The sequence below is a fragment of the Balaenoptera acutorostrata genome, chromosome 14 (assembly GCF_949987535.1).
Source record: "Balaenoptera acutorostrata chromosome 14, mBalAcu1.1, whole genome shotgun sequence".
Lineage (NCBI taxonomy): Eukaryota > Metazoa > Chordata > Mammalia > Artiodactyla > Balaenopteridae > Balaenoptera > Balaenoptera acutorostrata.
The window spans coordinates 49,869,110-49,896,800 of NC_080077.1; the positions used below are offsets into that span (position 1 = coordinate 49,869,110).

General features: G+C 41.4%; 1 protein-coding gene across 1 annotated transcript in view; it reads right to left on the reverse strand.

Moving 5' to 3' along the window:
• The window catches only part of SLC16A10 (solute carrier family 16 member 10), a 134,394-nt gene extending 107,661 nt beyond the window's left edge, over positions 1-26,733 (reverse strand). The window contains exon 1 of the mRNA XM_057528046.1: positions 26,217-26,733. Within this exon, the coding sequence (XP_057384029.1) occupies positions 26,217-26,562 (346 nt within the window). The 5' untranslated portion in view covers positions 26,563-26,733. The remainder of the gene's footprint in view (positions 1-26,216) is intronic.
• Positions 26,734-27,691: the final 958 nt, after the last annotated feature.

A 27,691-nucleotide genomic window follows, 5' to 3' on the forward strand; every position in this document is an offset into this window, starting at 1 on the left:
GTGTGACTATATTTGGCATTTTTTAAATAGATCTTGCCAAATTGTTCTTTCAGTCAAACAGTAAGGATTATTAAACACCTAAGTGTGATGCTAAAAATATTATGGGATGTGAGAAATATTCCCTTTTCATGGGTGTGGGAGGTAATGGGTCACTAAAGGCAGTGTGATAAGACACACTACACTCCTTCGGTCCCTGATTCCTCAACGCTTGGGACATAATAAGCAAACATCCTACTACAGTCCTTTCATCTGGTGGTAGGAGGGCAAAACAATCCTTTAGGTTTCAGTAAAAGGATAAAGAAAGAGTTTGTAAGGTTCATGACCCTATTTTAAAAGTATCACACCTAGAAATCTGAAGAGACAGTACTTATTTTTGTTCAACTTGTACAGTGATCCTTTTTCTGAAGACCTGATTCTTCTCTAGACACCACGACTGAAAAAGAAAGAATAAGGGAGCAACCAGAAAAATGGCTTCAAAGAAACAAATAATGGAAACACTTTCTTACTACTTATAAACAGCAAATAATGCCAGCCAATTCTATTCAACCTGTAACATCTTTATCATTAACAACTTTCCCCTTTTTATCATTACTAAGACAACACATGATACATCTTTTTTTTTTTTAAGTATTTCTGTTCTTTTTTTTTTTAATTTTATTTATTTTTGGCTGCGTTGGGTCTTCATTGCTGCGCACGGCCTTTCTCTAGTTGCAGCGAGCGGGGGCTACTCTTCGTTGTGGTGCACGGTCTTCTCATTGCGGTGGCTTCTCTTGCTGTGGAGCACGGGCTCTAGGGCGCATGGGCTTCAGTATTATCTTTTAATTCATACACAAAAACGGAGATGTAGAAAGCCCTCGGCCTTCCAACAACAACAACAACAAACCCCAATGCTGTGGTATGATAGATATAGGAAAAAGTCTGAAAGAACACAAAATCAAATGCAGTCGTCCCTCAGTACCTGCAGGGGATTGGTTCCAGGACCCCTCTTGGATACCAAATTCCAGGGATGCTTAAGTCCCTTATATAAAATGGTGTACATCCTCCTATATACTTTAAATCATCTCTAGATTACTTATAATATCTAATACAATGTAAATGCTATGTAAATAGTTGTAAATGCAATGTAAATACTACGTAAATAGTTGCCAGGCATGTGGCAAATTCAAGTTTTGTGTTTTGGAACTTCCTGGAATTTTTTTTCCCGGAATATTTTCGATCCACAGTTGGTTGAATTTGCAGATACAGAACCGTAGACATGGAGGGCCAACAATACTATACTAGAAAGTAAAACAAGATCCATTATATATAGGCTTTTGCAACTTGCTTTTAATGTAGCTTCTAAATATATACTTTTCATTAGGAAATATTTACAGCATACATAAAGTTATAGGAACTCACCAACCAGCTTTATCTTTTTTAATATTTATTTGTTTATTTATTTTTATTTGGTTGTGCTGGGTCTTAGTTGCGGCAGGCGGGCTCCTTAGTTTTGGCACGTAAACTCTTAGCTGCAGCATGAGAACTCTTAGTTGCGGCATGCATGTGGGATCTAGTTCCCTGACCAGGGATCGAAGCCAGGCCCCCTCCATTGGGAGCGCAGAGTCTTAACCACTGCGCGACCAGGGAAGTCCCCAACCAGCTTTATCTAATCTAACGTTTTGCAATATTTGCTTTAGATTTAAAAATATATAGAGTTGAAGCCCCTCGTGTGCCCCCGTTATCTGTTTCCCTCCCTCCCTTCATAGAGATAAATCACATCCTGAATTGGCTATATATCATTTCAATGCGTGTTTTTATATTTTTATTACATAAGCATGTTTCAATAAAATATATTTACCTTATTCAATTCTAAAACGCATGCCTTTTCATATTATATCTCTAAAACTGGGATGCACCTTACAATCCCCAATAAAGCATTACATCACAATTTAATCTGCAGGTTTTCCCCTTTGTCAGTGTACATAAAATAGGGGTGCATCTCAGCAACAGTTGTTTAGATTCTATGAAATGTGGTAGTATTTTTTCCATGTTTTTTTTAAAAAGAAATGTAAATGGTATCATGTTAAACATTGTACAACTTCATATTTTCATCCCATACTATGAGATTTACCAATGCTGTTACATGTATGTGGCATCTTTAAATGTTCTTAACTCACCACTACACACCACAAGATTAGGAGCCCTCTAGGTAAGGAGCAAGTCCTATGCTAGCTAGTGAAAATGGCAACCATTATTGCTCAAATGTGTGTGCTTGGCTAAAACAAAGAAAAGGAGTAACAAGATGGAAATAAGAAAAAAGGGAAGGAAAGAAGATAAACAGAAGATGCTTCCTTGATACGTAAGTAGCTGGGGACAGCAGACAACTGCATAACTAAACATGATGATTCAGGAATAAAAATGATGACAGGAGGAACTGTTCCCTGGAAATCTGTGCTGTTGCTACTCCAGAGCCCAGCTGGAGATGCAGTCTGCTCATGTCAACCAAGCAGGCACTGAGACCCCAGACCCCACCCACCTTTACCCAGCCAACTTCGCTCACTGACCCCAAGGGGGCCCAACACCAGCATCAGGACAGGACAGGGCAGGCCACAGGGACGGAGAGACGACAAACAAGCGGCATTCACACAACAGGGACTGCAGTCTCCGTCTGCTTCCTCTGCTTCTGCTCCTCCCCGCCCCTCCATCCCACCTCCTCTCTCCACTCCCCTCCCCTGCTCATTTACTTTCCTCCTTTCTATTACTTTACTTGAGGAAGTCTACTCGAAGACCTGTGTCCACTGTCTGTCTGCTCTCCTACACACATAGACACACACGCACAATCATTCAGTGAAAAGCCATAATGATCACTCAGTACTAGATTTTGCTGATGAGACATAAGAAAATTTCCATTACTGGTTCCTAAAGCCAAACTCCAGTTTTAGCTCATTCAGAGTTTTAAAAGGTAAGAAAATAATAGGACTAGAGTTCCTAATAGCTTTTTCTTTTCTCTTTCCATATGATACAAAAATACCTTGGTGGAGGCAGATTTTATTTCTAAAAAGAGCCTCAGTGGCCAAACACACACACAGAGTCCTTACCTTCCAGAATCAGAGGACATACTGTGATAATTAGCAATATAATACGTCCCTGTAAGAATTAACACTTAGATTGTATTTTGCCCCTTTATCTCCATTTAACCACAAGCTTATGACACTAGTTTATCTAATAGCAGCTAACAAAGAAACATATGTTTCTCTGCATATTTTATGCATATTTCTTAAAAAAATAAAAGTATTACTGAATTCATTAATAAATGTACCTTTTAAAGAAAAATAGAATTCCTCAATTAATTTATTAATAAACTATATCTTTTATCTTTAACAAAGATAATATTTTAAACTCTAGTGTATTTTATTTAGTATAAAGTAATAGAACTAAACAGTCCCCAACCATTTTACTGATTTTCTTTCTCCAAAACATTCTGTAAGCCATAAAATCTGCAGGTATTCTGGTGTTTTGGAGCATTCTGCAACTTAAGTTCCTGTTACTTGCTGACATATTTGACGTGTATTTGAACATAAATTATTGGAACAGTCTTTCAGCTGTCAAGTTTGATTAACTCACTTTCTGTCAAGTTATCCTAATTAACCCACAGCCTTCAAGCTTTGGGATTATTGCTGTCAATTCTGTACAACCATTTGTTTAATGCAGTCTGCTCTAATACCTTCCATGGTGAACCTGCAAATATAAACCCTTTTTGATTTTTTCTCATTAACTAGACATTGGAAAGTACCATGCCGTATAATCTGTATTAATGTGTGAATACAAGTTTTGCCTACTTCATATGAAGCATTCAGAAAGAACTTATTAAACAAATAAATTCTCTCAGTGAAGGACTTTCATTTGTTCAAAAACTTCACTGAATGCCCACTATGTGTCAAGCACTGTGCTGGGCAATACAGATATAATTGTAAACAAGGCAGACATAGATAGCCCCCGCTCTCATGGGCCTTACACATTTAGTAAGGAAGACAGACATTAACACATAATTACAACCAAACAGAGAGAAAGCTAATGCCACAATTCGTGCCTTGCACAGCACCTGCCAAAGTTAAGCTCAGTACATACTGTTATCATTACCTCAATTTCAAAAATACAAATAGTCTACCCAGTAAAGAACTATGTTAAAGTTATAAATCAGGAGTGATACAAAGGGAGGAAAAGAGATGACAGTCATGCTTCAAATTAAAATTGTGGTATAGTGGTGATGGATGCACAACACTGTGAATGTACTTAATGCCACTGAAGTGGACACTTAAAAATGGTTAAAATGATAGATTTTGTTATATATATTTTACTACAATAAAAAACAGCATTTAAAAATTATATTAGGTTGTTAAATGTTGAATCAACTTCAACAAAGACTTATAACACGTGAGTACTTCCGCATCTCAGAATGGTACATAAAAGGTGGAGAGAAGAGGAAGTCATACAGCACACAGCTGAAAGCAGACAGAAAATGTGAAACTGCTTCAATTCTCTTCTAACCTTACTGAATTGTTCAGTTCACCTGCTCTGCTCACACAGCCTGTAGAGCACAGCTGAGAAGGAAAAAAAAAAAAAAAGCCACAACCTTAGAAACGGGTTTCACTACAAATTCACAATTTCCAACATTTCCAATCTCGGTTGAGTTCTCAGAACTCTTCTCAATCCTTTTCCTTAACAGTAATCAGTTCCCAAACCTTTGCCACTCTCTCAAATCTGCTGTTAAATCCCACATTATGCTTAACACATACCCTCCTTCTCAGAGGAAGCAAAGGCCCCCTCAGTTTCCTGATCCTCACCAACCCTACCCCTCCATTTGTATCCGTTCTTACTTTCCCCTCTCCAGGTCCTGAATAGGTGGCATCTCTGGCAAATGCACTGCCCCCCACCCCACCAGCAGCAGCAGCTGTGCTCTGAATTCCCTCATCTGTGACCTGCTCATGAATCTTATTCCATCAAGTAGCCACTTGGTAACTTGACCTTCTCCCTCTCTACAGGCTCCTTCTCCTCAAGCTACTCCCATGTTTAAAAAAAATTGTTTCCCCCCCAACCCTAATCCTCTTCTAGCTACCACCCTATTTCTCCCCTTTCTCATTTCTAAGCTTGCACCACCATCCCTACCTCCCAGTCACTGCTCCACAGACTACAGTCAGGCCCCACTCCCTGCACACCCAGGCCAATAAGTGTACGCTAGCTGAAGACATCAGTGATTTCCCAATGACTCATTTCAATGGACCCTCTTCAGTTTTTCTTAAAAATAGAAAATCTCAGCCATATTTGACTCTCTTGATCAGCAGTACCACCATTCACCTAAAATCACCCAAGTGAAAAACCTGCCTTTCCAGAGTCCTTGCATACTATTTCACCTCCTCATTCAGTCACACACACACACACGTACACACACAAAAATACATAGTATTATCCTCTTGTTAAATTAAAAAATACAGGTAAGCTTATAGAATAAAATGAAAATTAAAATAAGGTGCACGAGAGACAAAAACATATGTCCACACAAACACCTGCACACAAATGCTCATAGCAGCACTATTCATAGCAGGCAAAAACTGGAAACAACCCAAATGTCCATCAACATGTGAATGGATAAAAAATTGTAGTACAGGCATGCAATGGACTACTACTCAGCAATAAAAAGGACTGAACTCCTAGTACAGTCGTCCCTCAGTATCTAAGAGGAGTTGGTTCCAGCAACCCAGCAGATACCAAAGTCTGCAGGTGCTCAAGTCCCTTACATAAAGTGACAAAGTATTTGCATATAACCTATTCACATCCTCTTGTATACATACTTTAAACCATCTCTAGGTTGTAACCCAGCAGGACCCTCTGGGGCCTTTCTGGGACAGACCCCTCCCCCATATCCCCTGCTTTAGCTCCTCTCTGAAGTGCATAGATAATAGTGTCTGATGCACATTTCCTGAGTTATTTTACACATGCTAAAACCACCACCAAATGGAAGAAATTAACTACTTGACCATGAGCATGTAGCCCCCAGACCTAATGGCACCTGAGGATTGATAATGTTAACCCCTGTGACCCTGCCCTGTTACCTCACCATCAACCAATCAGAGAATTGTGCATGAGCTGATCACACACCCTGGGACTCCCCTCCCACACCTGGCTTTTAAAAATGTTTTGCTGAAACCCATGGGGGGTTCAGGTGTTTTGTCACAAGTTGTCCTAGACTCCTTGCTTGAGGCTCTGCAATAAACGCTGTGCTCTCCTTCACCACAACTTGCTGTCAGTAGACTGGCTTTACCGCCTGCCTCGAGCAGACCCAATTTGGTTCAGTAACAGGTTACTTATAATACCTAATGTAAATACTATGTAAACAGTTGCCAGCATGTGGCAAATTACAGTTTTGCTTTTTGGAGCTTTCTGGAATTTTTTTTCTGAATATTTTTTTTCTGTGGTTGGTTGAACCCAGGATAGCAAAACCATGGATATGGAGGGCCAACTGCACATGCAACGACATGGTAGAGTCTCAAAAGCATCATGCTGAGTGAAAGCTAGACACAAAAGAAAACATACTGTGGGATTCCATTTATAGAAAATTTTAGAAAAAGCAAAACTATAGTGACAGAAAGCAGATCAATAGTTGTCAGGGACAGAGGTTCCAAGGATAGACTGGCTGCAAAGGGGCATGCAGCAACATCCTGGGGTGATGGAAGGCCCTGTATCATGACTTCAATGGTGATTACATTACCGTATACATTTGTCAAAACTCATCAAATTGTAGACTTAAAATTGGTGAATTTTATCATATGTAAATTATCCCTCAATAAAGCTGACTTCCAAAAGTTAAAGTGAATCTTCTAAAATGCATCCTAGGGACTTCCCTGGTAGCGCAGTACTCGAGAATGTGCCTGCCAATGCAGGGGACACAGGTTCGAGCTCTGGTCCGGGAAGATCCCACATGCCGCGGAGTAACTAAGCTCATGTGCCACAACTACTGAGCCCATGCTCTAGAGCCCAGGAGCGACAACTACTGAGCCCGCATGCCACAACTACTGAAGCCTGCACACCTACAGCCCGTGTTCCGCAACAAGAGAAGCCACCACAATGAGAAGCCCACATACCGCAACGAAGAGTAGCCCCTGCTCGCCACAACCAGAGAAAGCCCGTGAGCAGCAACAAAGATCCAAAGCAGCCAAAAATAAATAAATAAATAAATTTTAAAAATAAAATGCATTCTACTTAAGATTTCTGTGTCTGCATTTGCTTTCCATAGTCCTAATTCATATTTTTGTTCTATGGTAATTCAGTCCTATATAGATATTGTGTTTCTCATAATAATACAAATCCTTCTCTAACTGACTGGAAACAATACATAGAATTCTGTTTTATTTCCAGAAACCTTATCAAGGCAACAATTTACAATGTAAGTGTGTGAATTTTGTTATTATCAAAATGGGAGTATCCTGATTGTGATAAATAAGTAGTATGTCTCTGATTCCACCTGCATAGCAATTTCATTGACTCTCAAAAAGGTTCTTTGGGAACCTCTTGAATGAAGACCTCAAACTCCAAAAGGTGAACACTGGCCTGTCTTTGAGACACTGTACCCATGTGGAAAACACAAGACAAGGACTTCCTCCTTATTTTATTCCCTTGGGATTGAAATGTGTACTTTTCTTTATTCCCATCCCACCCCTAGCACCTAATAAATACAGTAGTTTATGTCGACTCCTTCAAAATACTTAAGGCATAAATAAATGGAACTGCTGTCAGCAAAAGACTCACTTCCTAAACAATCTGTATTCAAACCAATTTTATAATGTTATCAATTTGCCTAATCCTAACAATTTGACTTCCCTGGTGGTTAAGACTTTGCCTTCCAATGCAAGGGGTGCAGGTTCAATCCCTGGTTGGGGAGCTAAGATCCCACATGCCTCGTGGTCAAAAAACCAAAACATAAAACAGAAGCAATACTGTAACAAATTCAATAAAGACTTTAAAAATGATCCACATCAAAAAAAAATCTTAAAAAAAAAAAAATTCTTGCCTAGTCCTAGTAACCAGAAATACATACACAAGTTGCAAGCCTTAACCTGTTAAGGCAGTTCTGTTAATCCTTAGCTGGGGTAAACCTATGAATGCCTACCTGAAAACCACAAGATAGTGTATTAATGTATGTTCCCTGTGGTTCCACATACAGTTTCTAGAGTTATAGAACGATCATGCTATAATGCAGGGGAGAAAAGGGTGAAGGCAACTAGTTTCCATTCACTTATAATTAGTCTTAGAAAGGCTGATTAATTATGACAGTTCCACTAACTCACTGACTTGCTTTCCAAAAATTAAGGATATTTCCAGCTAAATAGAGTAATTATCCAAAGATTAGTGGCTGGTGATTAATTTATCCTCTTAAGTGACCATAAATAATAGGGATTACATTGCCTTGACATTTTTCCATAACCCATTCTCAGTTGCCACCAGACACCCAAAGTCATCATGATGAATTAGAGGAAGAGACAGTTTAATTGGATTAAGCATTACTTTTATCTGATTTTTTTCCAAAAAAATAATAATAGTCTGCCTTTTGCTTTAAGTGTCTCAATATTTGTTTCCTAATCAAAGCTACAAAAAAAACCTACCACGTATACCAACTAATTATAATAGCATACACATAATGAACACTAAGTTATACAAAACAGTGTATTTTCAAGTCAATACCAAAAAACATACATTGGTGTGTTGGCATGGAATTTAAAAGACTATATGGCTTCTGTTTCTCAAACTCTGAGGAAAAAATACTTGAGTTGGCCTTCCCTCTTCCTCCCCTCCCCATGATCACTGGATATCAAATTGACTTGTCATCAGGCCAGTACTTGAGTTCAACCCCAGAAGCACAACAGTAGACAAGCATGGTAGAAACACTGCCTTAAACCCTGACATGTGCTTTAATACAGACCTTTTAAATGAAGCCAAAAGGTACTAAAAGATGTAACAGTTACTGAAAGGAAGGGTAGGGGGTAGGGGTGTCTTGGCTTACAAAATAAGGCAGATATCCTCTTCTTGCACAATCATCAATTCCCTTTCACCCACCCCCTGCTTTTACTGGTTCTTCCTCCAGGGTCACTGCACTTCCAGCAACTTCAGCTGGGCTTCAATCACAAGAGAGCAATTCAGAACCTGAATTCTGAGAGATTACAGCACAGCACGTGAGTCAACACACACACCCACATACAGGGACTGTGCCAACCTACTCACTAACAAGAGTGTCTGACATATCTGTTCTGCATCCAAAGCACTTTGACATTCTTTTATCTTACTTGAGTCTCACTGCTACAACTGAGGAACCGAGTAGCTGACTCAGTTCCTAAACTCTGTGAAGGCTGATCTACAAGATAACATCTTCCTGTTGAACAAGTTTTCCACCACTATCAATACTTTACATTTAAATTATAAATATATAAATTAATTGAAACGATTCTAAGCCACTCCCACAGGCTCTTGGTCTAAAACATCTTGAAAATAAGACTTACAGACTGGTTTAATTATACGGTGAATGCAAGAAACAGTAAATGCCGATAGGCTCAGAGGTTATGTAAAACTAAAGGGGAAAAAAAAAAAAACCCAAGTCTTAGGACTAAGTTTTGGAAATACTTAAGACAATGACAGTAAAAAGTACAATCTGACTTTTGGAAAGTTGCAAATCTGAATTAGAGAAATCTAAATGCTGGAAAGATTTTTTTTTAAGGATGAAGTTTTGTTACTTTTATATAAGATGATTTCAATGGAAACTAACTAAGCTACCTAGGAGCAGCCCCTGGGGCTTCTTGAGACAGAATTTCTCAGTTTCTATGATTACATCACATTGCTCATAAAGAGACAGGCTCTTTCCAAAGCTCCACCTCTGGCCTCAGCTTCACTCTGAGGCTCCAGGTTTACGTGTCCAGTTATCTGCTTGACATCATCCCCTGATGCCCTGCTGGCATTTCACACTCATATGTCTAACACCTGAGTCAGCCTTTCCCTGTCAACTCCTCCTCCACATGCCCCTGGTCCTGTCAGCGGTACCATGCAGGACTGTCGACATCATTAGTAGGGCCGAGTACAAAACGAAAATGTGGGGCTCCTAGTTCAAAAATTATTTAGATGCTGTCCCCAGGCATAAGCATCATCTGTTTCCATGCCACTGTCCACATGCATCACTTGCCAGACTTCCCTCAGTCTGTCCTTTGAAATGTCTCACATCTACCCCTTCTTTCCCACTTCCACTGCTGGGCCCCAAATCTACCCCGGCTCTCAGCCAAGACCTCCGTAATTGATGTTCCTCCTCTTTCTTTCCCTCTGCAACCCAGTCACAACTTTTTAAGGCACACTTCAGACATCCTTGATATCTTCCCATTGCCTATTAAATCACATGCAAACTTCTTAGCTCGGAACTCAAACCTTCCATTCCCCATTCTTTCCCAGCCTTATCTTCTGGGACTTTCCTCTACAATTCCTGGGCTCTTGCCAAACCAAACTCCTTGTCATTCATTTAATGAGCCCAGTGTATAGTCGAGTATTAAAGAACCTGGGTCCTGATGCCAGAGACTTAAGTTCAAATCCAGCTCCACTACCTACTAGCCTCAGTTGCCCATCTAAAACATGAGGCGGCATAAGAGTAGTTATACCACAGAATAAATAAAACAATATAAAATACATAGTAAAGCACAGTAAGACGTTCATTATTAGCCTGTACCCTCCCCTGGGATACCTCTTCTACTAAATCTGTTGAAGAAAGTCTACCAATCCTTTAAAGCCTAACTCAAAAACTACCTCCCTAAAGCCTTCCCTGATCACCTCAGTCAGAAGTCATTTTGCCTTCCCCTAAAATCCAGTATCTTGTTTACACTGCATTTAACATGGGTGGCATACCGCCTTCAAGTTATTTATGTACATAGCATTTTGTCTCCCCTCATAACCTCTCAAGAGTATGGAATACTCCAGATGCCTTTCTGTTTCTTGCATGGCCCCTAGTACATAGATTGTGCCCAAATGCTTTCTACATCACTTTTAAAAATAAATAAGGGCTTCCCTGGTGGCGCAGTGGTTGAGAATCTGCCTGCTAATGCAGGGGACGCGGGTTCGAGCCCTGGGCTGGGAAGATCCCACATGCCGCGGAGCAACTGGGCCCGTGAGCCACAACTGCTGAGCCTGCGCGTCTGGAGCCTGTGCCCCCACAACGGGAGGGGCCGCGATAGTGAGAGGCCCGCGCACCGCGATGAAGAGTGGCCCCCGCTTGCCGCAACTAGAGAAAGCCCTCGCACGAAACGAAGACCCAACACAGCTAAAAATAAATAAATAAATAAATAAAGTAGCTATTAATTTTTAAAAAATAAATAAATAAATAAATAAATAAGAGCAAAAAATAATAATTTTAAACACACATATACCCAAATTAATTAATTAAAGCTATTTCAACAGAATTAGCTGGGTCTGGAAGAGGCTGAGGCAAGGTGACAGCACATACAGAGAATGAGACAGGGCTGCTCTTGCAGGCTCGAGCCTCTCAAGGACGAGACGTCACCTGAAGGAGTCACTAAGTCCTCATGGCCAAGTCTCCAGACGGTTAATTTCCATCCCCACTCCCAACCCAAAAAAAGGCCCTGATCAACACCTGGGCTGAGAGAGCAGAGGAAAGGGAACAAGGGCATGCCCCACCTGCCAAGGTGTGTCAGATGAGAATCTAAGGACTAGGATAATCTCAGGCCTTTCTAGTGTTCCCACCTGTGGTAACAAAGTTTTACTCTAATATATTCACTTGTATGTGTCCTCTTATATTTCCAGATATTATATATAATTCCCAAGCCATTTACTGCTTCTAAAGGGCTCAAAAGCTGGTAAAACACACTGCCCTAAAAGCAAGGAAATATGATTTAAAACTAATTTTTTAAAATACCATTGGTAATTATCAAATTAGCAAATATTAATATAAATAAAACCTAACATTGGTAGGGTTTTCAGGAAGCTAGTATACTGTTGGTGCACAGTAAACGGACTCAAGTTCTCTAAAGAACAATCTGACAATATGTAACAAGCGTTATAAAGTTGTTCATACCCTTTGAACCAGTAATCTCACTTTTGGACATATACCCCAAGGAAGCAATCCAAGAGGGGGAAAAAAATTTTGTTCAAAGATGTCTACAGATATGTTATTTACATTGCATAACACAGCCTGCAATTCAAACACCCAGCAAAAGGAGGTCTGGCTGAGTAATCTAGGGTAGATCAGTATGATAGCCGAATATCACATTTACTGAAAACATGAAGCAGGTACGCTACCTGATAAAGAAAAATGTACCTTAAAAGGATTGTTCACTGAGAAACAGAAAACAAAATATTCACATACAAATCTACAATTCCTTATTTCCAATTTTGGAATCCCAAACCCAAAGTTTTTTTATAAGATGGCATCAATACTCACTTGGAAGTAAAACATGATCTGAACTGACATGAGGGTACTTATGGTCTCTATTTGTCCCAATTACTCTGAAGAGCCATACATTTTATTGCAGAAATATCAGTGTATTAGATTATAGGGTGCTGCCTCAGACTCCCCTGGGCGGGGAGGGGCGGGGGGTAAAATACACAGCTGTATGAACCAGGTTACTTTTTTAAAATCAAAAAAATTCGACCCCAAAACACGTATGGCCCCAAGAGTTTCAGATAAGGGACTGTGGCTCTGTGCTAATGACATCAGTTGTAAATTTAAAGAGTTAAAGTTTGGTATTCCTCAGCTTTGTTGAAAAAAGTGTCTGAGGGACTTCCCTGGTGGTGCAGTGGTTAAGAATCCGCCTGCCATTGGCAGGGGACACGGGTTCAAGCCCTGGTCCGGGAAGATCCCACACACCGCAGAGCAACTAAGCCCGTGCGCCACAACTACTGAGCCTGTGCTCTAGAACCCGCGAGCCACAACTCCTGAGCCCTTGTGCCACAACTGCTGAAGCCCGCGCACCTAGAGCCCATGCTCTGCAACAAGAGAAGCCACTGCAAGGAGAAGCCCACGCACTGCAACGAAGAGTAGCCCCTGCTTGCCACAACTAGAGAAAGCCCACGCGCAGCAACAAAGACCCAACGCAGACAAAAATAAATAAATAAAATAAATAAATTTATTTTTTTAAAAAAGTGTCTGAAAGGCGTGCATTCTTTCAGGGAGGCTCCTTATAATGCTACATCTGCAGGAGTGTGTGAAAAGACAAACCAAATCCCTCTCCAAATAATTACAAATTCCAAACCAATAAAACTGAACTAATTACAATTTCTTTTTGCTTAGATTCAAGAAGATTTCACATTTCGGAAAAGGGTCAGTCTTCTGTCCTACTGAGCATCATTTTACAGACACAAGTTTATTAAAAGAAATGATAAACTGTCATATTTTTATAAAGAACACTGAGCTAAAATTTAGGTCATTTAAAAGTATTATTTTAAATCTTTTACTTTAAATAGTCATTTAATATGTAACCATTTTTTATCCAGGCAAAGATTTTTTTTTTTCCTGGTGGCAACACAATGCGGCTTTGAGATTTTTTTTTTTCTGGTGGCCAGCAGCAAAATGTGGGGAATGCTCTATTTGCCTTTGCCCTCGTACAAGTAGCCTGTGTACCAGAAACACAAAAGAATCACCAAACAAGAGGATTCTTGATTAGTAATTATTTATCACTCTGGATTTACAATCATGCATACAAACACAAATATTCATCTATTATCTCTTCTGACCCTTCTCTAGTCCCTCTACCCGCCCTCCAAAAGAGAAATATCAATAATAATTTCCTGTGCTGTGTCTGGCTGGGGCTCAGATGTGATTAGCATCTCATGATCTAGCTCTTAGCGGCTGTCCATCTGATATTAAATATCTCCATTTTGATCCAAAACAAAATGTGGCCAAATAATGTAACATGATTTAAAATCAGTTCCCTGGGACTTCCCTGGTGGTCCACTGGTTAAGACTCCGCACTTCAAATGTAGGGGCCACAGGTTCAGTCCCTGGTCGGGGAACTAGGATCCCACAAGCTGTGCGACACAGCCAAAAAAAAAAGCCTCTCCTCCTAATCTGTTCATATACAATTAACGAAAGATTGTCATTATAAAAATAAAATCAGTTCCCTTTACCAGTTCCAGCCTATTCCATAATTAACATTTTTCTGAGAAGAAAGAGACAAAACCTAACAACTACAATGAAAACTCCATACATCTATCATTTATTCCCACAAAACTGCATAATCTTAGGCCAAATTTACTATTACAGTCATTAAAGTTAATACTTCTAATGCTAATGGTTAATTATTTTTTAATATTAATATTTCTATTATTATAAAAGCAACACTTGTTCAACATAGAAAAACTAGATGCTACAGATAAACCAACAGAGACTAAGAAACCCAAAAACCTGGCACTGGGAGGTAACTTTGGAGTCGGGGGTACTGCTGCCAAAGTCCAAGTGTTACATTACTGCAGGAAAACAATGGCAACTTTCTGCCCCCATCTGCGCTAAAACATCAATTAACTTTGTGGAATGCGGCTGTTTAAACAACCATTGACAAATGTGAATCCTTTGAGATGCTGCCATTTGAAATTGGAATGTGAAGTCAAAACTAATAAAAAGGATAATTAAGCAAGATGAAAAGGTTTTTACTATTAAAACCAGTCACCAGACTAACCCACCCCACTTGGCATTAGTACCTACACAGAAAAAGTCAATAAATACCTCTGTTTAATGAGTAGTGGTTTTCTACTCTAATGAAACGTATCTCAGAATTGGTTTTTGGATCCAGCCTAAGTTGGTCACAAGACTAAATAAATTTTGACTTTCTGAACACATGCAGAACACTGTTGATGCAATTTACTCTTTAGCAAAAAAAAAAAAAAAAAATGGGTAAAGCTGAACCACAGACCAATGCACCTTTCCCTGTATTTTATACGTTAATTTAACCACTGACCTTTCATTTAGATTTAACTATCTAATGATAGGAAAGCATACCTTGAACTGAATTCAAAACTCCAGTCACTGACTCTCAAGTTGGAGGACTGGAGGAGGGAAGGCAGCACAGTTCCCCCTCACTAAGAGGAGCATATCAGAGAGGCACACTTAGTTTTAAAAAGCATATTCAGTATTATAATTTTGCCTTCAAAAAAACAAAAAAAAGAATCCTAGGGAATTCCCTGGCCATCCAGTGGTTAGGACTCATCACTTTCACTGCAGGGGCCTGGGTTCAATCCCTGGTCGGGGAACTAAGATCCCACATACCATGTGGTGTGGCCAAAAAAAATCTTAATTATTTCCATAATACCACTAAAAGTAAAGGGACAAAATCTTAGCTGGTGGAAAAATACAGAAACATGGCTTTATCTTCCGGGTATTAGGGAATCTCACTCAAAAGTTAAACTACCCTTGGAGGTGTGTATCAAAATTTTCAACAGCTATGAGACTTTTATGTTTGGGAACAAAGGGGGTTAGAAACACTGCTTTGGTCCACGTACCTTAATTCAAATCTTTATTTCATGTGTATCCCCATAATTAAAAATTAGTGAAATGCAATAGCCAAGACATGGAAACAACCTAAATAATGTCCATTGACAGATGAATGGATAAGGGAGATTTGGTACTGGGTTGACCAAAAAGTTCCTTCAGTGTTTAAGTAAAAATAAAAGACACATTTTTCATTTTCACCAAGAACTTTAAAGAACAATGTATTCACTGTTTTGTTCCACTACCTTCTGTCATTTTTCAGGCAACTTCATAATTCCATCTTCCAAAACTTTTTCTTTTTGAGCAAAGAACTGTTCCAGGTGTCTTTTACAGTCTTACAGGGAATTGAAATTTTTTCCATTAAGAGGATTTTGTAAAGACCAAAATAAATCGAAATCCAAAGGTGCAATGTCTGGTGAATACAGCAGATGAATCAGAACTTCCCAGCCAAGCTGTAACAGTTTTTGCCTGGTCATCAAAGAAACATGCGGCCTTGCGTTATCCTCATGGAAGATTATGCATTTTCTGTTGACTAATTCCGGACGCTTTTCGTCGAGTGCTGCCTTCAGTTGGTCTAACTGGGAGCAGTACTTCTTGGAATTAATCGTTTGGTTTTCTGGAAAGAACTCATAATAGAGGACTCCCTTCCAATCCCACCATATACACAACATCACCTTCTATGAATGAAGACCAGCCTTCGTTGCGGTTGGTGGTGGGTCATTTCGCTTGCCCCACAATCTCTTCTGTTCCACATTACTGTACAGTATCCACTTTTCACCGCCTGTCACAATTTATTTTAAAAAACAGAACGTTTTCATTGCGCTTAAGTAGAGAATTGCAGGCAGAAATACGGTCAAAAAAGTTTTCTTCGCTTAACTTATGTGGAACCCAAATATCAAAGCGATTAACATAACCAAGCTGGTGCAAATGATTTTCAACACTTGATTTGGATATTTTGAGTATGTCGGCTGTCTCCCACGTGGTATAACTTTGATTGTTCTCAATGCCTCGATTTGATCGCTATCAACTTCAATTGGACTACCCGACCGTGGAGCATCGTCCAGCGAGAAATCTCCAGCACTAAACTTCGCAAACCACTTTTGACACGTTCGATCAGTGGCAGCACCTTCTCCATATATTGCACAAATCTTTTTTTTGCATTTGATTTTCATTTTTACCTTTCTTGAAATAATAAAGCATAATATGCCAAAAATGTTGCTTTTTCTTCCATCTTCAATATTAAAATGGCTACACAAAAATTCACCAATTTTGATAATTTTTTTAAGTGCACGCTGATATGACAGCTGTCACAATACAATCCAACAAAATTGTTTCGAATGAACTTAAAGACAACTAAGCACTATTAGAGTCAGCTTACAGAAAAACCCAAACTTTTTGGCCAACCTAATACATATATACAATGGAATACTACTCAGCCGTTAAAAAGAATGAAATAATGCTATTTGCTGCAACATGGACACAACTAGAGATTATCATACTAAGTTAAGTAAGTCAGAAAGAGAAAGACAAATACCATATGATATCACTTGTATGTGGAATCTAAAAATATGACACAAATGAACCTATCTATGAAACAGAAACAGAATCACGGACATAGAGAAGACTGGTGGCTGCCAAGGGGGAGGGGGTTGGAGGAGGGATGGACTGGGAGGTTGGGGTTAGCAGATGTAAGCTTTTATATATAGAATGGATAAACAACAGGTCCTATATAGCAAAGAGAACTATATTCAATATCCTATGAGAAACCATAATGGAAAAGAATATAAAAAAAAGAATAATTCAGTTATATGTATAACTGAATCACTTTGCTGTACAGCAGTAATTAACACAACATTGTAAATCAACTACACTTCAATTAAAAAAACTTAATGGGACTTCCCTGGTGGCACAGTGGTTAAGAATCCACCTGCCAATGCAGGGGACATGGGCTCCATCCCTGGTCCAGGAAGATCCCACATGCCACGGAGCAACTAAGCCTGTGCATCACAACTACAGAGCCTGCACTCTAGAACCCGTGCACCACAACTACTGAGCCCGCGTGCCTAGAGCCCGTGCTCCACAACGAGATGCCACCGCGATGAGAAGCCCGCGAACTGCAAAAAAGAGTAGCCCCCGCTCACCACAACTAGAGAAAGCCCACGCGCAGCAACGAAGCCCCAACACAGCCAAAAAATTTTAAAAAATTTTAATTAAAAAAAAGAAAATCATGACTACATTAATATAAGCATGTAATAAAGTTAGAAATTCTATCTGGCCACTTTCTTAAAAAAAATGAAATGAAATGAAATGAAATAAAATTTAAAAACTTAGTGAAATGAAAAAAGACTTCAATTTGGGAATAAGGCAAGTCACCTCCTCAATTTCCTAGTTCTAGTTGCTACATGCAAGGCGGAATGCAGGCATTTTGCTGTTCATGAAGATAACTTAGCTAAGAAGGTATGATCACACACATGTGGTACACAGATAACTAAGAGCACTGCTCTCCTCCATTACTCCAGTCCTAGAGGGCGGCTCTGGGTGGTGCTTCTGCACAGCTCCCACAAGAGCTGGAGTTGCTCCTTCTGAAACACTGCCGATAAAAACACCCACAGTTGTGCCTGGGTGGCACCAGGCTAGACGGGTGCTCAGAGCTGGGGTGAGCTGACTGTTGGAGCAGTGTTTGGGGTTTCGTTTGTTTTCGTTAAGGTTTGTTTCACTTCAATATGAGATCAGATCTCTAGCTGGGTTATGATAACTCTAAATGCAATGGATTGGACGACTTCACAGGATTTCTGATAACTTGGGTAGGAGACACTAAAGGTTCTAGAGAACATTTAGGTAAATATGCAGAAAACAGTTTCAAGGGGATAAAAGGGCAGTATTCTACATTTCAAGACAACTTTAACAGAAGGATAAATTTTTGTCCAGCTAACAAGATGCTCTTAAATTCAACTTAACAGATGTTAATACTGATATCATGTGTCCCAACCTTAAACCGTGCAAGTTGCAACTTCATTATCTATAAATAGAGGTAATGACACACTACAATGCTACTCTAAAAAATAAAATTGAGTAATGTATATGAAAACCCTTTCTTTATGGTAAAGAACTATGCAAATTATCACTTAAACAAATATGGATTATCTTAAAAGTGCCTTTCACAGAATGCTAGATTAGGATGGGTTGAAATTAGGTTCTCTGTCTTCCACTCTACTCTAAGCTTAATTCGTAACCCACTTGAATTCGTGCTACCCCCAAAACATTCCACATGCATCCCCCAAAAACGTAACAACAGTTGCATAAAAGCATTGTTTATCCCATAGTTGTGATAAAAGAAATAAAATGGCCAACCATTTCATCAGAATCTTATAAGGACCAACAACCACACTGAAGAGAGGAGTGGCACACATAAAGTCACAGAGGCAAAGACAGCAGGACAGATTTGGGAAACTGCAAGACCTTCGGCTAGGCTGGAGCATAAAAAGCAAGAAGGGAGAGGGAATTCCCTGGCGGTCCAGTGGTTAGGGCTCCACGCTCCCACTGAAGGGGGCCCAGGTTCGATCCCTGGTCAGGGAACTAAGATCCCGCACGCCGCACAAGATGGGAGAGAGGTGAGAAGCACGGCTAGAGGGTCAGGCAAGGGCCAGTGCTCAAAGGCATTTGGTTTTCCCAGAACTAATGGGTATCACTGACGGCTTTTAAATAGAAAAATGATATGGTCCAATGTTTCAGAAAAACCACTCACATGTATAACTGAGGACAGGTAGACCAGTTAATGGGTTATGACAATAATTGAGGCCAAAAGTAATGAAGGCATGAATTAAGGCACAGCACTAAAGGAAAAGACAGGGATTGACTTATGAGGCATTAAGGAGGTAAACACAAAAGGACTGTCTAATTTAACGAAATAGGAAAGGAAAGAGGAGAAATAAGAAATTAAGATGGATTCCAGGTTTCTGACATGAGCCATCAGAGGTGTTATGCACTGAGAGAATCAGAAGGAAGGCTACGCCTATCCACAGGTGTGCTGTTGTTTTTGGTGGCAGGTGAACACTAAGTAGGGTGGCTAAGAAATTAGTTCATTTTAGCTAAGTATGATGTATCTGTGCATCTAAATGGAATTTTCCAGAAATAGGTAACATGGGTCTTGAACACAAAGAAGAAATTTGGAAATAACACCCCAAGATAGTGGCTGGAACCACAGGGCATATGAGACACCCAGGGAAGGCAGGAAAAGTGAAGCAAGCACATGGCCTGGGACTGAGCCTCAAGGAACTGCAACATGGATTCAACAAGGACCCTTATAAAAATGATACAACAAATCACATCAAGAGCACAGAGTACAATTTATTCTAAAAGATACCTCAAAACCTCTCCTGAAATAATTCATACACTTTTATTTTTGGTTGAGTTGGTTCTTTAGACAGTTAATTCTATTGATAAAAATTCCACGATAAAACACCACAGGAATACACATATTGTTGTACTTAATCAGAATTCACTACACACTATTTACACTTTTCAGTCTTGCTCTGAACTCAGAAACATTCTGGAAACGGAGTATGAAATGCTCACACCATGCTCATGTCTTTATTATTCCAAAATCCCGGAACTATTTTTGTGGTCTAATAACTTATTTTAACAGGCAGTTTAGATGAATTCACATGGAATATAAGGTTGGATGTTTTAAGACGGAAGAGAATGAAGGAAATTCAAGCATCGTAACAGCTGCCATAAGTGAATTCTCTTGGCTTTTCAACCTCTCTTTGAGTGCAAATAAGAGTCAGGTATTATCTGAAGAGCAATCTACCTCCACACATGGAAGGTAGAGTTGCGTTAATGATTATAACCAAAGAGCCTCCCTTTTTGGACTTTTTTTTTTTTAATTGATGACTTTATTGCTCTATTTTTAAATTTATTTATTTATTTATTTATTTATTTTTGGCTGTGTTGGGTCTTCGCTTCTGTGCGAGGGCTTTCTCTAGCTGCGGCAAGCGGGCGCCACTCTTCATCGCGGTGCGCGGGCCTCTCACTATCGCGGCCTCTCGTTGCGGAGCACAGGCTCCAGACGCGCAGGCTCAGTAGTTGTGGCGCACGGGCCTAGTTGCTCCGCGGCATGTGGGACCCTCCCAGACCAGGGCTCGAACCCGCGTCCCCTGCATTGGCAGGCAGATTCTCAACCACTGCGCCACCAGGGAAGCCCATTTGGACCTTTTTGATAGCCTACTTTCCTTTAAAACTGTTGGATTTTTAATACCTTCATTTGTACTTGAAAATATCCAAAAGAGGAAGATAATGTGCAGTGTTTCTCAAACTTATTTAACCACAGCCTTCTTCTTTAAAGAAAGGCTATTAAAGAACACATTTTGGGAATTACTAAAAGAAGTAAGGGTCTTCTTGACCAAGCCTCTAGACCACAAAGACATAATTTCTTCAAAAGAATATCACTAATGACCCTAAATACTGATTCTGAGAACATACTTGTTTTAAATAGTTGTTTTTTAAACGTCAATATACCACTAAAATATTTTTTTCTTTTTCCAGGAAGAAGGCAGATAAGTAAACTAGACTAATACCCTAGTAAAATCCCAGAGAATATCCACAGCACTGTGTCAGGAAGCTAAAAGAACCCTAGAATCTTTCTCAGTTCCATGAAGGAACTAAAAATAGGTTTTCCAATAATCAAAGTTAAAGCAAAGTTGCAATTTCTAAGGGAAAACAATGTTCCAGTTAATTGCAGTATGTTTTAGTTTTCCCAAAAGTGTCTGATTTCCCCCCATCCCGGCAAGAAGAACGTACAAATGAACAGATAAAAACTTAACTGAAAAGAGACAACTCAAGCTCAGCTTGCTCCCTCTGATGGACCTTTCTAACACAGCAGTACGTGCAAGGCATATCTCTGAGTGCCATGTCAACAGCAGCCAGGATAACGTAATAGGGCTGTGATGCACTCAACGTTTTTAATTGGTTCTACTGCCTAAATCGGAGTTCGGCTTTCTTCCCCTTTCCAAAGTCTTAATTGAGATTTATTGCCACAGAGAAGAGGCCATCAAATGCCTTTCCCAGCCTCCACCATTCGTGGGAATTTCCTTAGAATTTCAGCCTCTTACATTAAGACTGAGTCCTGGTATACTGCAAAGAGAAGTACTCTGTTTACTTATTTGTATCCCACAGCAGATCAAAAGGGAATCAGCTGTTCTCTTTGGGAACAGCTGACTTCCTCTCTCTATTACCACCTCCAGTGCCCAGCACAGAGGGTGTCAGATACTTGGTAAACATTTGTAGAATGAATAAGGAGTAACATTAAGATATGTAAACTCGCTTATATCTTAGGGTGAATGAATTTCTCCACGCCCTTTTTCTGAGAAATTTTGGGTGGATCATCAGTGACATAGAAAGAGGTAAGAGAGCCCTGAAGAGAAGAAGTAAAGCCTGCCTGGAAGTACTGTCCTGCTATGGATCAGTCTAAAGGAGCCTGGTTCTTCAAAGGAAACCCCAGACTTCTTCTTGAATGCCATGTGAAATTATCTTGCTTCTCCGTGAACATCTCCCTATACTTCAAAAACCTAATTCTTTCTTTCTTTCTTTTTTAATTTTGGCCACACCACACAGCTTGCAGGGTCTCAGTTCCCCAACCAGGGATTGAACCCGGGCCACAGCAGTGAAAGCACCAAATCCTAACCACTAGAACACCAGAGAACACCCAAAAATCTATTTCAATGAGACATCAACAACTGGCAATTGCTTACTGACAGCCAAGTAAGACCAAGAAACAGGGACCCTAATCTTTCAGACCTCTTTTCTAACGCCAGAATTCTTGGTATAGTACTCAGTCAATTTCTAACACTTGAATTAACCAAACATAAAGAAGGTTGGATTAGCAGAATGTTATCTAGCCAATGCAACATGATCTAGCATTAAAAACCTAGCTTCTGAAGTCACATAAACCTGAGGTTGAACCCTGGCTCCACCACTTAATCTCTATAAGCCTGAGTTTCCACATCTGAAAAGAAAGATTAAATAAAGCCTATCTCGGGACTTCCCTGGTGGTCCAGTGGGTAAGACTCCATGCTGCCAATGCAGGGGGCCCGGGTTCAATCTCTGGTCCGGGAACTAGATCCCACATGCATGCCGCAACTAAAGATCTCACATGCCGCAACGAAGACCTGGCACAGCCAAAATACATAAATAAATTAAATAAATAATAAATAAAAGCTCAACAGATAAGTTTCTTTAAAAATAAATAAATAAATAAAGCCTATCTCATGGAGTTGCAGTAAGGTTTAAAATAGGAATGCATGTAAAGTGCTTAGCACTGGGCCTGGCACATGTGAAGTTCTCAAGAAATATGAACCATCATTTGGAAGCCTAGGTTCCCATTCTACCACCACCTCCCTGTGTATCCTTGGGCTTATAATTATAAAGAAGCTAATGAACACGTGGAGACTGCCCTCTAATGCCGGAATTATCAATCATGAATAACGTAATAGAAAATGGACCGAGGGATTCCCTGGTGGTGCAGTGGTTGAGAATCTGCCTGCCAATGCAGGGGACACGGGTTCGGGCCCTGGTCTGGGAAGATCCCACATGCCGCAGAGCAACTAGCCTGTGAGCCACAACTACTGAGCCTGCGCGTCTACAGCCTGTGCTCCGCAACAAGAGAGGCCGCGATAGTGAGAGGCCCGCGCACCGCGATGAAGAGTGGCCCCCGCTTGCCACAACTAGAGAAAGCCTGCGCACAGAAACGAAGACCCAACGCAGCCAAAAATTAATTAATTAATTAATTAATTAAAAAAAAAAAAAAGAAAAGGAGGGAGCGGCTGCAGAGAGAGGATATGGAATGCACGGGCTCTAGTCTCTCTCTTCCAGACTTCGAAAATGGACCGAAACTTTGAAAAAATAAAAGCCTTAAACAGTTCCAGATATGTTTTATGTTGTACTTGAAGTTAGCATACGTTTGATCACAGATGACTCAGCATTTGAATATCCAAATAAAAAAGACTGAAGAGTCAAACTTCAAAGCAGGTGTTCTCAAACACTTCAGGGCCTACCGTAGATGAGACTTTATATGAAACACGTGTGTGTGTGAGAGAGAGAGAGAGAGAGAGAGAGAGAGAGAGAGAGATGTATGGAGGGAGGGAGGGAGATGGAGGGAGGGAGATGGAGGGAGGGAGGGAGATGGAGGGAGGGAGGGAAAGAGAAAGGGGGGAGAGAGAGAGAAAGAGAGAGAGGAAGAGAAGGAAGAAGGGAGGGAGGAAGAGAAGGAGGAAGGGAGGGAAGAAAGGAGAGAGAGACAGAAGGGGGGTGGATCTCAACATTAACTGGCTAAAAGACTATCCTGTCACCATTTTTTCACCGATGAGGTGACCTCAGACCTTAAAGTTTATCTGCTGTACATGTTTCGCATATCAACCAAGTACAAGTACAGGCTTTTGTGCCATCTAGCTGGGGTGTTACACAGGGCCATTACAAGTGCACAGGGCCCCTCTGCAGGAATTAGATAAAGGGCACCCAGAGCACAGGCTGGTTTCCAGTCACCACTGACCCTGAGTTGTGTACCTTTGTGCAAGGGCACAACCAACCACACATGGCAGTCAGGCAGACGAGCACCAAGATCTTCAGTATTTAGCTGGCACACCTGTATACCTGTTTGTGTGGTACACACCCCCCCACACACAAACACGGCTGAAAACCGTCAAGGATTTAAATGAGTAAATGGAGAAAAACATTCAACAAAACTGAAAATAGAGAGTTTCAAAAAGTTCAAGAGAGCAGGTCCCTGTGGCCTCCCTCCCCTTCAGCTACCCAGAGTTGGCCTATTGTAGCAATGGGAACCTTGGGGACAGTAGAGAGACAGAAGCTTTGACACTGCAAAACTCTGATCCCTGGTAAAGCTATGGTGTCTCTCCAGCAGTTGCTCACTCTCTCTCTCAAAAAAAAGTTAGGAAGGAGAAAAAATAAGACACTCCACAGACACCAATGGATCTACTCACCTGAGTTTGCAAAACCAGTGGTAAACAAAAGACTGTTTTGTTTTGGTGTTTTGACTGCAATAAACGTCTGTAATCCCAGGCAAGAATATGCTAAATACTGAAGGAACTACTCTTAAAATGTTGACTCTGTGAATTCTGCCTCCTTGGGCTTTTTCCTCCCAGATACCTGATACTCGTAGAGAAAAGACACAAAATAATTTTTGTTTACTACTGCATATGCATATCTATCCTGCTAAACTGTACAATAGTTGCCTTCCAAGCAGGTACATCATATTACATTTTGAACACTTTTTGTACCTAGCCCTGTGACCTGCAGAACACAACAGCTTTAAAAGCTATTTAAGGAACAGAAATTCCAGGTTAAATATGGTACCTGATTCACATGCGCAAGGAGCCAATGTACAAGAATATGCATGGCAGCATTGTCTATAGTAAATTTGGAAGTAACCTAAATGTTTATTAAAGGAAAAATGCATATAAAGTATAATATATTCATACAATGGAAAACTATGAGTTAAAATGTAAAGAATTTAAGCTACCAGCTCAAATTGAGGTATTATGGGGATAAACTGCAAACACAATGCAGAGTAGAAGAAAAGCTGAATAATGATACATATAGTATAATACTCTTTATATATAAGGCTTTAAAACTCCCAACATTACCTCTCTCTTAGAATTTGTTATGAGTCTTGCATATTTTTTGTATGCACACTAAAGACCTAAGGAAAACTCTAAAAATAAATGAAAATTAAAGTTAAAAAAGAAAAAAAGATCATTAACCATATAGTTGCCCAAATGGCAAGGAGGGAGCCTGATTTAGTAATGGAAATCACTTGGCCCTTTAAGTCATAAGATGCGTGTCTTATCTCCATTCTGGGGTCATTAAGACACTTTATTTCAACAAGCTTCACTTTTCTCACCTAAATGGGGTTGACAACGCCTGCCTTGCAGGATGACGTGAAATAATGTACGTAAAGGCATTATACAGAAGGTCTTGGATTTGGTAGATCAGGTAATAACCAACCCTCTACACGGAAAAAAATTTTGAGTGTGCACCTTTTTCATCTAATTTGGTATATGATTAAATATGACAAAGAACACACTAGGAAAGGGCAACCCTTCATCTCCCTCTTCCCAGTCCCTGATCTGGCTGTCTCCTATATTTAGCAGAGTGACATCCCCTTCCCCCCCCCCAAAAAAAACGCCACGAAACCGTGGTTCCTTCAGGGCCCCCTTCCGAACTCCAGTGACCTTGGAATACATATCTTTCATCTCGCCAACCCTGCCTCCCCGCAACACAAACAGCCCTCTGCAGCGCCGGGGGCAGATGAACAAAAACCCAACCGTCACGGTCACGAAAGAGACCGTAAAAATGACGGAGCGGTGTAATTGGGTTTGGAAGGGTCTGTTTGTTTTCAAAAATTAAGAGAAAGTCTACCGCAGACTCTTAGCCCCTATTCTGCAGAGAGGAAAGCAGGAAGATCTAGGCAAATAAGTTTTGCGACTTGTTTCCAAATACAGTGCCTACATCTGGATTCAACACAAAGACAGGCGCACCGAGCAGGCTGCTTTTGCAATTGGACAGACCCACCCCTCACAACCTCAGCACACACGGACCCACAGAGGCGCACTAGGCGGCGCCGACGCTCGCTCCGCACGCGGGATGCGCGGGGGTCCCAGCGCCAGCCCCCTCGGGGCTGGTCGCGGCGGGTGCTGTGCCTCACCTGTCTTGAAGACCATCTTGTCATCGTCCTTGGACCCGAAGGTCTTCAGCATGGACACGAAGAGCACCCCGCAGGCGTTCTGGATGCCGAATACCGACCCGTTGCACCACATGGCCGCCAGCATCACCAGCCAACCCCAGCCGCCCTCAGGGGGCTCAAGGGGCTCAGCGCCCGCCGGCCCCGCCGGCCCCGCCAGCTCTACCTCCACCTTCTCGGGCCCCGCCGCCTCCGGGCCATCCAAGGGTCCCGGGCCGGGCAGCGGAGCGGCCCCTGGGGGTGCGGGGCCGAGCGGCTGCGCCTCGCTCGTCCCCCGCGCGGCGGCGGGCTCCTCCTGGGAGGGCACCATGGCCCGAGGCGGCCCCCTCGGGGGCCGGGGAGCGCGAGGGGCGCGAGTTCCCGGCAGGCTCGCGGAGGAGCCGCCGAGTTGGGTTGGCGGGCTAGTGAGGCCGAGGTGAGGGTGGTGGAGCCCCCCGTGGGCAGGCGGCGCAGGAATAAGACTCGAGCCTCCCGGTCCACAGCCCCGCACCCTGACTGAGGAGGCGGCCTGGCAGCCCGCTCTTAAAGACTCCCGCCCCCCCCGCCCCACCTCCTGGGGGCGTGGTCGGCGGTGGGACCTACCCCGGCCCACCCCCCCCCCCCTCCCGCGGCGCGCGGAGCCAGGTGCCTGCGGGTGGCTGTATCTGCGCGCGCGCCTGCAGCGGGGCCTCCTCCTACCCGGCGGGGGTCACAGATGTGTAGGTCACCCCGCCACAAAGTGTTAACGGAAGGGGCGCGTCTCCTCCTAGGTGCACGCTGGGTGGGTCATCAGGACCACAGTGCGGGACCTTCTTTAGCCTCAGCTCACTGACAGCCTCACGACCAAACTAACATTGTCTCTTTGTTTTCTTTTTGTTTTGTTTTTTGGCATTCACCTCTTATTACTAGTTCTAATACGTAAGATACGTTATGCCACCTGCTGACTTAAAAAGGAAGTCGGAAAGATCAGAGGCCTTGTTTAATTTCTCCTGCATTCATATGCAATTTCCTGTGAATACTTGGCATAATGAACAGGCTCATTTTGGAAGACTGTTATACCAAAGTCTTCAAATAACAAACAGTTTTGACAGACAGCTGAAAAACACTAAACTACAGCACAGTTGTTTGTACTTTAAACAAACACTAACACCTGTATTCAACTCCTCTGTCTCCCTGAAGCATGGAGCAACAATGTATGTAAAAGAAATGAAGAGTAACTAGCTGCGCAATATTGAGCACATTTTTTTTTTTTTTTTTTTTTTTGGCTGCACGGGGTCTTAGTTGCAACATGCATGGGGGATCTAGTTCCCAGACCAGGGATAGAACCTGGGCCCCCTGCATTGGGAGCACGGATTCTTACCCACTGGACCACCAGGGAAGTCCCTTGAGCACAATTCTTAATTTCTCAGTTACTCAGATTCTTCACTTCAGAGTCAAAATATGCTAGTTACTTTATGATG